Source organism: Schistocerca cancellata, chromosome 3, assembly GCF_023864275.1.
Source record: "Schistocerca cancellata isolate TAMUIC-IGC-003103 chromosome 3, iqSchCanc2.1, whole genome shotgun sequence".
NCBI lineage: Eukaryota > Metazoa > Arthropoda > Insecta > Orthoptera > Acrididae > Schistocerca > Schistocerca cancellata.
The window spans coordinates 555,320,785-555,334,680 of NC_064628.1; the positions used below are offsets into that span (position 1 = coordinate 555,320,785).

At 39.7% G+C, this 13,896-nt stretch overlaps 1 protein-coding gene across 4 annotated transcripts in view; it reads left to right on the top strand.

Moving 5' to 3' along the window:
• Positions 1–13,896, top strand: part of LOC126175395 (tripartite motif-containing protein 2-like) — a 412,180-nt gene that overhangs the window by 369,439 nt on the left and 28,845 nt on the right. For all 4 annotated transcript variants that reach the window (XM_049922183.1, XM_049922182.1, XM_049922184.1 and 1 more), the window contains exon 5: positions 8,308–8,523. In XM_049922183.1, coding sequence (XP_049778140.1) covers positions 8,308–8,523 — 216 coding nt within the window. The remainder of the gene's footprint in view (positions 1–8,307; positions 8,524–13,896) is intronic.

A 13,896-nucleotide genomic window follows, 5' to 3' on the forward strand; every position in this document is an offset into this window, starting at 1 on the left:
AGATCATCATACAACAAATTCAGTGATAATGACACTACTGGAAAATTTTGTAATCGATATCTCGGTCTATTATTGGTTAATAAATAGTCAAAATGATCCTAAAAAAAGTTCTCTGGAGATTTATCTACAAACCTTTCAAGAGTTGTACATGAACGTCAGTATTACACTCTAGAGTACAAATAACATGTGAATATTGGCGATGAAATCCAAGGGTGTCATTTTTGTTATTTAATGCAGCAAAGGCACGTGCATACAATAATTCAAAATGTTATAATGATCACCCTACATGAGACTGAACGTTGCTTGGTGGCACTGCGGGCGCACAACACAGCAATGAAATTTATAAGCTGAATAGAGAATCACTCATATGATGATATGAGCTGCAAAGGGGAAATCCACTGACAAAGTGCAGATTGTTATGCTCCTGCACCTTGGAATGAGCATCTCGGAAAAGTGAAGCTTGTAGGATGCTCGTGTTCTACTGTTGTGAGCACCTGCGGAAAGTGGTGTAAGGATGGTGAAACGATGAGTAGGCAACTATGTGTTAGACATCCACGCCTCATCACAGAACGTGGAAGTGAGGGGCTAACATGTACATCTACGTCTACATGGATACTCTGCAAATCACATTTAAGTACCTGGCAGAGGGTTTATAGAACCAACTTCACAACAATTCTCTATTATTCCTATACTGTACAGCGCGCGGAAAAAACGAACATCATATCTTTCCGTGCGAGCCTTGATTTCCCGTACTTTATTATGGTGATCGTTACTCCCTATGTATGTCAGCGTCAACAATATCTTCGCATTCGGAAGAGAAAGTTGATGAATGAAATTTCGGTAAGATTCCGCCGCAACGAAAATCACCTTTTTTTTATGTGCACCCCAAATCCTGTATAATTTCAGTAACACTCTCTCCCATATTTCGCGATAATACAAAACGTGCTGCCCCTCTTCGGACTTTCGCGATGTACTCAGTCAGTCCTACCTGGTAAGGATCCCTCATTGCGCAGCAGTATTCTAAAAGAGGACGGACAAGCGTGGTGTAGGCAGTCCCTTTAGTAGATCTGTTACATTTTCTAGATGTCCTACCAGTAAAACGCAGACTTTGGTTAGCCTACCCCACAACATTTTGTATGCGTTCCTTCCAATTTAAGTTGTTCGTAATTGTAATTCCTAATTGTTTAATTGAATTTACGGCCTTTAGATTTGACTGATTAATCGTATAACTGAAGTTTAATGAATAACTTCTAGCACTCTTCGTTATTTAGGGTTAATTGTCAATTTTCGCACCATACAGATATCGTTTCTAAATCGTTTTGCAATTTGTTTTTATCATCTGATGGCTTTACTAGTCGATAAACGACAGCTTCATCTGCGAACAACCTAAGACGGCTGCTCAGATTGTCTCCAAAATCGTTTATATAGATAAAGAACAACAAAGGGCCTATAACACTACCTCGGGGAACGCCAGAAATCACTTCTGTTTTACTCAATGACTTTCCGTCGATTACTACTTTCCGTTAATTACTACCTCTGACACGAAATCACGAATCCAGTCACATAACTGAGACTATTCCATAAGAACGCAATTTCGGTAGAATCTGCTTGTGTGGCACAATGTCAAAAGCCTTCTGGAAATCTAGATGTACGGAATGAATTTGACTTCCCTTGTCAATAGCACGTAACACCTCGTATGAGTAAAGAGCTAGTTGTGTCTAACAAGTCGGATGTTGTCAAAATCCGTGTTGACTGTGTGTCACTAGACCGTTTCTTCGAGGTAAGTTATAATGTTCGAACATAATATATGTTCCAAAATCTTGCTGCATATCGACGTTATTGATATGGGCTTGTAATTTAGTGGATTACTCCTACTACCTTTCGCCGGCCGCAGTGGCCGTGCTGTTCTATGCGCTACAGTCTGGAACCGAGCGACCGCTACGGTCGCAAGTTCGAATCCTGCCTCGGGCATGGGTGTGTGTGATGTCCTTAGGTTAGTTAGATTTAATTAGTTTTAAGTTCTAGGCGACTGATGACCTCAGAAGTTAAGTCGCATAGTGCTCAGAGCCCAGCCTACTACCTTTCTTGACTATAGGTTTGGCTTGTGCAAGTTTCCACTCTTTGGGCACAGATCTTTCGTCTAGCGAAGGGATATATATGATTGTTAAGTATGTAGCTCTTTTACCAGCTTACTCTGAAAGGAACTTAACTGATATACAGTCTGGACCGGAAGACTTGCTTTTAATAAGTGATTTAAGTTGCTTCAGTACTCCGAGGATATCCCCTTGTACGTTACTCATGTTGGCATCTGTTCTTGATTCGAATTCTGGAATATTTACTTCGTCGTCTTTGGTGAAGGAATTTCGGAAACTGTGTTGAATTACTCTGCTTTGGCAGCACTGTCTTCCATAGTATCTCGATTGTTATCGCGCAGAGAAGACATTGATATATCTTGCCGCTAGCATACTTCAAATACGACCAGAATCTCTTGGGATTTTCTGCCAGGTATCGAGACAGAGTTTCGTTGTGGAAACTATTATAAGCATCTCGCATTGAAGTCCACGCTAAATTTCGAGCTTCTGTAAAAGATCGCGAATCTTAGAGATTTGCGTCCGTTTAAGTTTGGCGTGCGTTTTTCGTTGCTTCTGCAAGCGTGTTCTGTGTACCAAGGAGGATTAGCTCTGTCATATGTTAATTTGGTATAAATCTCTCTATTGTTGCCGATATTATTTCTTTGAATTCAAGCAACATCTGGTCTACACTTACATTGTTAATTTCAAAAGAGTGGAGATTGTCTCAGGAGAGCTTTTTATTAATAGGAATATTTTTGTTTATTTTTGGACGATTTCTGGATTACAGTATTCAATCTCGCTACGACAACCCTGTGTTCACTAATCACTGTATGCGTTTTGATGCTCGTTATTAGCTCAATACTAATTGTTGCTCAGAGTTCAAGTGTGTTTTCACAACCGTTTACTATTAACGTGGGCACATTAATTAACTGCTCGTAATAATTTTCAGAGAACGTGTTCAGCACAATTTTGGATGCACAGCACCTGGACACAGGTGGATGGGGTTATGCTATGGGGGACAGTGAAATGGTTCAAATGGCTCTGAACACTGTGGGACTTAACAACTGAGGTCATCAGTCCCCTAGACTTAGAACTACTTAAACCTAACTAACCTAAGGACATCACACACATCCGTGCCCGAGGCAGGATTCGAACCTGCGACTGTTACAGCAGCGCGGTTCCGGATTGAAGCACCTAGAACCGCTCGGTCACAGCGGCCGGCGGGGGACAGTCATCTGGGCTTCTATGAGACCTGTGGTTATAATCGGGGGGCGCCATGGCAGGTACCAATTTGGAAAAAAGCCAGTATTGGTTGACTTCTGCAGTTCCCTGTCCCCCAGCATCTCTAACAAGGAGTGTGAAGTTAGAGTTCACACACACACACACACACACACACACACACACACACACACACACACAAAATTAATTTAAACTTCCTCCAAGACATCTGGTAGCTTCAAGCACTTTTCAAAGGAACTCACCATGCGACAGCGTTCTGACTTAGTTGATGCCTGTCAGCCTTTATCGCACTTGGTTGCCGCATTCAACTTGGTTCTTGCAGTTTCTGGGGATTGTGATTGTTACTAAAACAAATGGAATTGAGACATTTAATTTTTGTGATGAAAGCTAAGGATTCTTATGTGTTCGAACCATAATAATTCTTTTTTTCAATTGTATTTAGATTATCAATATTACATTAACTTCACTGAAGTCAGAAGTCAGTCCCATACTCAGGAAATCGGGAGCGGGAGCAAATGAGGCAATCCTGCTTGTACACCTTAATGTTGTATTATCAAGGCTGAAAGGGAAAGGAGAGGGTGAAATCCAATACAGGCACACAGTCTACTACTCTCAAATAGTACGAAGAGGACTGTGAAGCGTATTAATGTTAGTGGTATTAGGAAACAGTTGAAATCCTTAAAATTGAACAAAGCTCGAGGGCCCGATGGAATCTGTCAGATACTGTACTAAAATTGTAGGTGAGTTTGCCCCTCTTCTAATTATAATCTATCGTAGATCCATTGAACAAAAAACCATGCCCAGCTATTGGAAAAAGGCACAGATTACACTGTCTACAAGAAGGTAGTGAGCTCAAACATAATGAGGTATCTTTAACAGAATGCCCTCCACAGTGTAAACCAGCATGGATTCCGAAAACAACAATCATATGAAACACAACTTGACCTTTTCTCACAAAACATAGTGGATCAAGCCAATGGGCTAGATGTTGTATTTCTTGATTTCCAAAAAGCATTTGACTCAGTACCACACTTACACTTATTGTCAAAAGTGTGATCATATGGTGTATTAAGTGAAATTTGTGACTGGATTGAGAACTGTGCTAGGGAAGACACAGCATGTCATCTTGGTTGGAGAGTCATCGTTAGATGTAGAAGTAACTTCCGGTGTGCCCCAGGGATATGTGTTGGGACCCTTGCTGTTCATGTTGTATATTAATGTGATTCTTGAGTTTCTCCCGGCGTATTTGATAATCAGAATATCTATGGGTGTACTCCGGCCTACAGTGTCCAACGGGCACAATATTTCGGCGATCATACATGTCGCCATCATCAGGTGAACTGACGGACTGAGCTCCTGTGAACGTGCCGGCACGGAGATCCGTACGCTATGGCTGCTCAGGGGGAACTGGGTTTGGTCGCGGCGGCGGCCAATTTAAATACCCTCCGCCCGCGGCGCGCTCACTCCGGCGTCCGTGCCCCGCGCCACGGTCGCGCGGTGGAACAGATTGCGACGGCGTCTGAGATGACGTCGGTGTGATGGCTCTGTCCGCCGTGGTCGTCACAACTATACGTTTGCTCGATTTGCTCTTGATTAACCCAATCGCTGGTTCCCAAGCCTTGCTAAGATTATAGCCACAGTCACGGTTTATGAGGTCGTCATTGGTGCGAATTTCGATGGCCTCTCTAACAACGCTGTCCCAGTATCTCGACGTCTGTACCAGAATCTTCGTGCGTTCGTACTCCATAGCGTGTTTTCCGACAAGCAATGTTCAGCGACCGCCGACTTGCTCGGATACATCAGTCGAGTGTGCCTCTGGTGTTCACGGCGTCGATCCTCGACGGTACGCATCGTCTGACCAATATACGACTTGCCACATTGACACGGAATCTGGTACACGCCGGCCTTCCTCAAACCGAGGTCATCTTTGGCGCTCCTCACCAGTGCACGAGTTTTATTCGGAGGACGAAACACAGTTCCGACCCGATGTTTCTTCAAAATGCGCGCGATTTTCCCCGAGAGCGCGCCTGTATATGGAATAAACGCAGTGCCTACCTCCTCCCTCGTGATTTCATCCATCTCCACAGGTTCTGCTGTAGTGGTTGGGCGGAGAGCACGTTGAATTTGCCACTCTGAGTACCCATTTTTTTCGAAATACAGTTCTCAGATGTTCCAGTTCCTGGGGTAGACTCTCTGCGTCAGAGATAGTGCGCGCCTTATGTACTAGAGTTTTAAGTACCCCATTCCTCTGTGAAGGGTGGTGGCAGCTGTCTGCGTGCAAATACAGATCAGTGTGCGTTGTCTTCCGATACACCCCATGACCTAGGGTGCCGTCAGCCCTTCTCTTGACCAAGACGTCAAGGAAAGGTAATTTACCCTCCGTTTCAGTCTCCATAGTGAATTTGATGTTGGGGTGTATGGAGTTTAGATGTGCAAGGAAGTAAAGTAGTTTATCCATACCATGTGGCCAGATGACGAACGTGTCGTCCACGTAACGGAAAAAGGAAGTAGGTTTCCATTCGGATGACGATAGGGCTTCCTCCTCGAAGTTCTCCATGCACAAATTCGCTACCACCGGTGAGAGTGGGCTACCCATGGCGACTCCCTACGTCTGTTCGTAGTATTCTCCGTTAAAACGAAAATACGTGGAAGTTAAGACATGCCTAAAAAGTTCAGTGGTCTTCTCGTCAAACTTCTGACTTAACTATTCTAGTGACTCTCGCAGGGTGTTCTCCACCTTCTTGGTAGGATCAACGCTGATCTTCCGGTAGGAATCGTCATTTAGCAGGCTCTGCATCTTATCAGTGTAGTCCTTTTGGGAGACAACAACTGTAGCATTGCCTTTGTCAGCTGGTAAGACAACAATTTCAGATCGCGAATGGCCCCCCTCTCTTTACTGGTGATATTTGACTACATCGGCTTGGATTTCGTCAACGCACGACAAGTTTCACGACGTATTTCCTCAGCTGATTCAGGCGGAAGTCGAGCTGCAACCTGTTCAGCAGCAAGTCGGCGGTCGCTGATCATTGCTTGTCGGAAAATCACGCTATGGAGTATGAACGCACGAAGATTCTGGTACAGACGTCGAGATACTGGGACAGCGTTGTTAGAGAGGCCATCGAAATTCGCACCAATGACGACCTCATAAACCGTGACTGTGGCTATAATCTTAGCAAGGCTTGGGAACCAGTGATTGGGTTAATCAAGAGCAAATCGAGCAAACGTATAGTTGTGACGACCACGGCGGACAGAGCCATCACACCGACGTCATCTCAGACGCCGTCGCAATCTGTTCCACCGCGCGACCGTGGCGCGGGGCACGGACGGCGGAGTGAGCGCGCCGCGGGCGAAGAGTATTTAAATCGGCCGCCGCCGCGACCGAACCCAATTCCCCCTGAGCAGCTATAGCGTACGGATCTCCGTGCCGGTACGTTCACAGGAGCTCAGTCCGTCAGTTCACCTGATGATGGCGACATGTATGATCGCTGAAATATTGTGCCCATTGGACACTGTAGACCGGCAGTACACCCGTGGATATTTTGATTGTATATTAATGACCTAGCATGCAATATTAAAAGTAAAATCAGGCTTTTTGTGGATGATCCAGTTATCTATAATGATGTACTATCTGAAAGAAGCTGCATAAATATTCAGTCTGATATTACTAAGATTTCAAAGTGGTGCACGGATTGGAAACTTGCGTTAATGTTCAGAAGTGTAAAATTTTGCACTTCACAAAATGAAAAAACCATAGTTCCTATGATTATAATATCAATTAGTCACTACTCGAATTGGCCAACTCATACAAATACCTAGGTGTAACACTTTGTAGGGATGTGAAATAGAATGATCACACAGTTTCAGTTAGAGTAAAGCAGGTGGTAGACTTTGGTTTAGAGGTAGAATACCGTGGAAGCGCAATCAGTCTACAAAGGATATTGCTTACAAATCACTCATACAGCCGGTTCTACAATATTGTTCGAGTGTGTGGGATCCATACCTGATAGGACTAACAGGGAATATTGACAATATACAAAGAAGGGCAGCATGAATGGTCATAGGTTTGTTTGATCCATTGGAGAGTATCACACATGTATTGAAGGAACTGAACTGGAAGACTCTTTAAGATAGACTTAAAAATATCCCAAGAAAGTCTATTAACAAAATTTCAAGAACCAGCTTTAAATGATTACTCTAGGAATATACTACAACCCCCTATATATCGCTCACATATGTATTGTGAGGCATTCAAACACTCTTTCCATGCTCCATACACAAATGAAACAAGAAGAAATCCTAATAACTGGTACAGTGGGACATACCTTCTGCCAAGCACCTTATGGTAGTCTGAAGAGTATAAATGTAATGTGGATTTAGACATAATGATCCTGTCCAATGGACAGATCACTATCAACATTCTAAATCTCTTGGGTGTGTCTTGGAGTGAGGCAATGTGACAGGCATTTGTGCAAAGCAACTTTAAGCAGCTTTCTCCTCCTCCTCGACAGCCAAATATGAGTTTTGAACATTTCTGTCACACCAACATTCCAAGCAGCATTGGTATTAGCATTAGCAATCTTGGCTGTTCAACATATCCTACACTGAATTAATAACAGATTGTTTATTGTGTAGGCTGCAGCAGTTATGTTGAATTTAAGAATAATGGGCAAGTGATGGGAATTAAGAACTGCAGAAAACCAATCTTAAGATTGATCATCAAAATGGTAATGATACTTTTTGAAATTTTATGAGAGATACGTTAGTGATATTATGGAATAAAAAATAATAATAAAATGCTTTTAATTGTAATGCTTATATCCCTACAGATATGAATGAAGTTGGAGTTATATTGCTAAAGTATTATATATTGAATAAAGCATAAGTTAGAAAAGTAATTAGTGCATTTACATAAATTGTTTGAGAAGTTAACATGTTCTTTGGCCATATTAAGTATCATCTCCAGATAAAAGATGTTAAATTGTTTCGTTTGTTGCAGCTGTCGCAGGCTCAAGATGCTGTAAGGCAAGAACTTCAGAGGTTGGATTTGGCAGCAGAGCAGTGCCTCGATCAGGTGAACAGAACATTTGCTGATGTCGCTGCACAACTGGAATCTCGAAGGCAGGAAATGGTTACTGCAGTTAGAGATGCCTGTGAGGAGAAGCGACGTGTACTCGAGGAACAACTCGCTCTCATTGACGGTGAAAAGAACAAAGTCAGTGTTTCACGTTATTGCTTCTAATATAGTGCACTAAATGGATTATTAAATTGGTGATGTATCATTCTTTGTCTAATACTGTGCTTTACCTTTATCCCCTTAAATTCATCACAGGATTTCTGTTTGAGTGCAAAGGCAGGCTACTGATAAAAGTTCATTATCTTCCATGGACAATGTTATTTTGAATAAAATAATTTTGGGTTTTAGGTTGCTTCACTACAAAACTAGAGAAATTCAGTTTCTTAGTAGCTCTAGTTTTATTATGATGCTGCCTGATCCCCAAAATAATTGCAACAAAAAAAAAATAAAATAAAAAAACAAACTACAGAGTTCTGTGCTTCACCTTTCATATTAAGTTCTATCCAGGGTATATAATGTCCTTACCCTACAGTCATTATTTGGTTTTAATTGGGTTACTGGGCATCATGTGTAGAGCATTTATGGCATACCTCTTTTTCTGCTCAAATCTTGGATATGTGATTATGTGGAAATGACAGTTGCAAAGCAAACAACTGAAAAAGGATAAAAGAAACATCCAATTAAAAGCCAAAACTACTTTTGTATGTTGGCTGATGTATCTTGTTAAACAAAAAACAAGTTTGACAATATTATTTAGTTATGCGTTTTGTAGATTATTTGATCAGTTGTGTTAATGAAATATGGAATGAGTCAGTTTACTGAATACGTATCTGTGATTAGTATTAACATGAACAGAAATGTTATTCATTAGTCTTACTTGTGCAACTACACTTAAAAACTAGAATGAGATTTTCATTCTGCAGCAGTGTGTGCACTGATATGAAACTTCCTGCCAGATTAAAGCTGTGTGCCGGACCGAGACTCCAACTCGGGACCTTTGCCTTTCGTGGGCAAGTGCTCAATGGTAGAGCACTTGCCCGCAAAAGGCAAAGGTCCCGAGTTGGAGTCTCGGTCCGGCACACAGCTTTAATCTGGCAGGAAGTTTCACTTAAAAACTAGTTTTATAATTTTTATTTTTGCAGGCTACAATTCTTAAATAAAAATTAATCCATGGAATAAAAGGAGTTGTTCAGCAGAAATAGTTTTAGGTTAGATTTAAAATGACAAAAATTTTTGGTTACTGCATACTGAATTCCTTTCTGACCATTAACAGCTTTAATAATAGGTAAGAAAGGCAGTGACGTAGTGAAGTGGCACCTGGGTCACAATACTTTATTGGGCCCCCATGCCTCCTCGGCACCTGGGATATGACGTACACTTTATTGTGTCCCCCCCAGAAACACATATAGTAATGTAATATATAGAATACAATAATAATATATTTTCCAGAAAGTCTTGTATGTGTTGGAGACCGTGTGGTACCCTTCTGCAAGTGTCAGCTGGGGCATGATAGACTGCCTTGCATGCTCTAAACCCCCCCACCCCCACCCCCACCCCCACCTACTGTGGCACAGAATAAAGATCATTTTTCCTCTAGTAGGTTTGGAGATCATTGAGCGTCTCAAATTGCTATGAATTATTTTAGATGAACTTTATTAGTGAATTTATATATTATGATAATGTAGCTGAAATGCCTAACTACTTGAAGGAGTACCTACATGTCAACCACAGGTGAATACCACATATTCTTACACTTTGCTTTTGCACTGTCAGTACTTCATTTCTTTCTGAGTGATGAGTTAACCTAGCAAATTATCCCATAAGACTGAGTGGAAATGTGCAAAATATGTCAGATTAATTTTTTTTGTTTCAAAGTTTACCACATATATAAAGAGCAAAAGTAACTGAGTTTAATTGTTCAAGCAGCTCAAATACGCTTCCTCCAGTTTAAGTTTTCTTCAATATATACATCCTAAAATTTGGAACATCTCCCGACTTAAGTTTCATATGCTACATTAATTTTTGGTATGTCTATCTGTTGAACAGAACTTAATATATTGTGTTTTCTCCAAATTTAAGGGATGTACACTTTCAGAGAACACTTTATACTTTAAAAAAATATCATTGGCAATCTCTTCTGTAGCTCTCTCTCTCTCTCTCTAACTGGATTCGTTACAAAATTAGTGCTTTTTGCAAAAAGTACCAATGCTGCTTGATGAATCTTAATTGCAAAGTCATTTACATGACTGAAGGATAGAAGTGGACCCAAAATTGAACCGTGTGGGGCTCCCTTTATGGTTTCTCCCTAGTCACTAAAATTCTTTCTCCTACATTGCTGTTTGAATTATTCAGCGCAACTTTGTGCAATCTACGTGTTAAATACAGTTCACACCAGTTGTGTGTAAAGCCATCAGTTCGATAAAACTTGTTTTCCTTAGAGTGTAATATTACCCACACAATCAAATGCCTTGAGAATGCCACAGAAAACACCAGCTGGCAATACTCAATTACTTAGGGCTTCTGATATTTTGTGATCGAATGCATGAATATCATTCTCTATAGACCAATCATTCCAGAATCCAAACTGTGATGTGCTAAGTAAATTGTTTCAACTTAAATGTGAGGCTTATCTTGAGTCCGCATCTCGTGGTCTCGCGGTCACGTTCTCGCTTCCCGAGCCCGGGTTCCCGGGTTCGATTCCCGGCGGGGTCAGGGATTTTCTCTGCCTCGTGATGACTGGGTGTTGGTGTGATGTCCTTAGGTTAGTTAGGTTTAAGTAGTTCTAAGTTATAGGGGACTGATGACCATAGATGTTGAGTCCCATAGTGCTCAGAGCTTATCTTGAGTACACTAGTTTTTCAAATATTTTGGGAAAAGGTGTCAGTAGGAAAATTGGACAGTAATTATTGAAGTCTCTCACATCACCTTTCTTATTAAGAGGTTTAACAATTGCATATTTTAATATGTGTGGAAAAATCACTGTCTGTGAAGCATTACATACATCACTAAGGACATTACTTGTTAAGTTAAAACAACTCCTGAATTCTGTTTGAAACTACATCAACATGATATGAGCCTTTGTTTTTGAGGACTTTTATAGTTCTATTAATCTAAGTGACAAATGTTGGTGTGTTAATAGTTGCTTGAAGTTTTGTGAAATATCATTTTTAAAATAGATTTTTGCTTCTTCAACTGAATCATTTAATACTATTTTTGCTGTTACATTTAGAAAAAAAATTCTTAAAAATACTTGCTACTTGTGAATCATCAGTTATAATGAGAACCGTTGAATCAAAATGACTTCAGTTTTTTTAAAACTTTTGATAATTACCATTTTACCTGTTTCGAGAAGAGGACTTAGTGTGTGACTGTTTGCCTTTATATGTGTCCATCACTCACCTACAGTTTGTTAATAGTAGAGACAGTCTTAAATTAAAATCTCATCCATTAGGATTTTGGTATATTACACTGATCCAGCAGCACAGTTTGATTGTATTAAGTCTTTGTAGTAATAGAATTATTATTATTATTGTTATTGTAGTAGTAGTAGTAGTAGTAGTTACATTCTTTCTAGAAAGTTAAATTTGAAATCATAGTAGTTAGTTCATAAAATCATTTTACTATAGTAACATAACTTACGTAACATACACACACCTTTTTCGGTAATTGTAAAATTTTTATGTTAACTGTTTCTTCTGCTGATTCTAGGTAGAAAAATGTCATACTAAATGAAAAGCATTATATTGGTTATGTTATACAGGATTAATTTATTGAGTTAACCACTTTTCAGCTTACTAGGCCATAATCAGGCTATATAACTACCATAGCCAAAGAAGTTGCAATGTTTGTTAAGTTTAACACTGGAAAAGACTTTACTCATCTAGACTGTAGCATGGACATATAGTACATGTCACCCTTGACTGGGTTGTGGTAATGCAATTTAAAACGCAAAACGTTGTACAGTAAATGAATACAGTATAAAGGCAGTGAGCAGGAAAAACATGAACACCATACTCAAAAACTGAGCCTATATAACAGTTTACATAAAATAAACATACAAAATAAAACAAAGCAAAATTAGTACTTGACAAGACTATTTCAAGCAGTGTTAAACATGGAAAGTGATGCAGAAACCAATTAAAAAGAATTAGCAGGTGTGACAACTGAGTATATGGAGTATATAGGCAATCACAACATAATAAAAATAAGTGAATACATAGAGGAAAAGTAGGAATATGAAGGAACAATGTGGAATGTGATGAAAAATGGAGGATTATGTGAAGTTCAGAAGAGGGGAAGTATTAAGTTGTATTTGGTAATTTAGGATTAAATCAGGAATGTGGGCATGAAACAAGCATATTTACAGATTTTGAATCAAAGCTAATATGAACCCAGTGCCTCCTAGAATGTATGGGCTTCCTAAACTACATAAGAAAGGTGTACCATCGACCCAGTTGTACCATCATTCAGTGCTTCACCTTACAAACCGGCTAGGAAACTGGACACCTTAAATAAGAGCAAGTCCAAATTCAAATCAAAGCATGGTATTTCAAACTCAGTGGATCTTGTAAATAAGATAAAACACCTGTTTATCTCACACAGTGATAAATTAGAGTCCTCTGATGTCTCTAGTTTCTTTTCCAACATAACAGTAGGGGAATATGTTGATATCCTGGCGGAGTTGACATACAGGTCTGATGTCAACCCTGAGGAATTGAATGACTTGAGATGGGCCACTCAACATGCTTAGCACAAAATTATTTCCAGTTCCAAGGGACACTGTATAAAACAGTTAGATGGGTAGACTATGGGGGGTTCACTCTTAGTCCACTTTAGGCTTTTTTTAAAAAAAAAAAAACAAAAACAAAAAAAAAAAAACACTGGCACTACAAGAAGCTCAGCCCATTTTTGCATAATTTATCAGTCAACTTTAAAATATTCAGTTCACAATGGAGACTGGCAACAAAATCCATAAACCTTCCTGCATCTCACCATAACATCAATATGCAGACACATATTTTTAAAATATATAGAAAAAGTACAACTACAGACACAGTAACACCTTCTTGGTCACAACATCCAGTGACACACAAACATGAAGCTCTCCACTAAATAATAATAATAATAATAATAATAATAGTACTTTATACAACATCGAATGATTCATTGCATATGTACAAAGACAGCTTACAGTTCTTATGCATAACACAATAATACATTCTTCTGAATATGTCATTGATTAACAAAATAATTATATTACAAATAAAATGGTTTGTTTAACAATATTTAATATTTTTTCAAAGCACTTCTTATTCTGCATGTAAGTATGATATTATTCTAATGTGGAAAAGGAATTTTGTAACAGGAATTTCTTTAGCTGAAATTTAAGCTTCATTGTGGGAAGGGTTGTAACTGTAGTGGGCAGTTCACTGGCTAATTTTAAACCTGCATTGTGGACCCTTTTCATAGTGCTGTTCTGTGGTTGCTGATGTAACTTTTTTTTTTTTATTT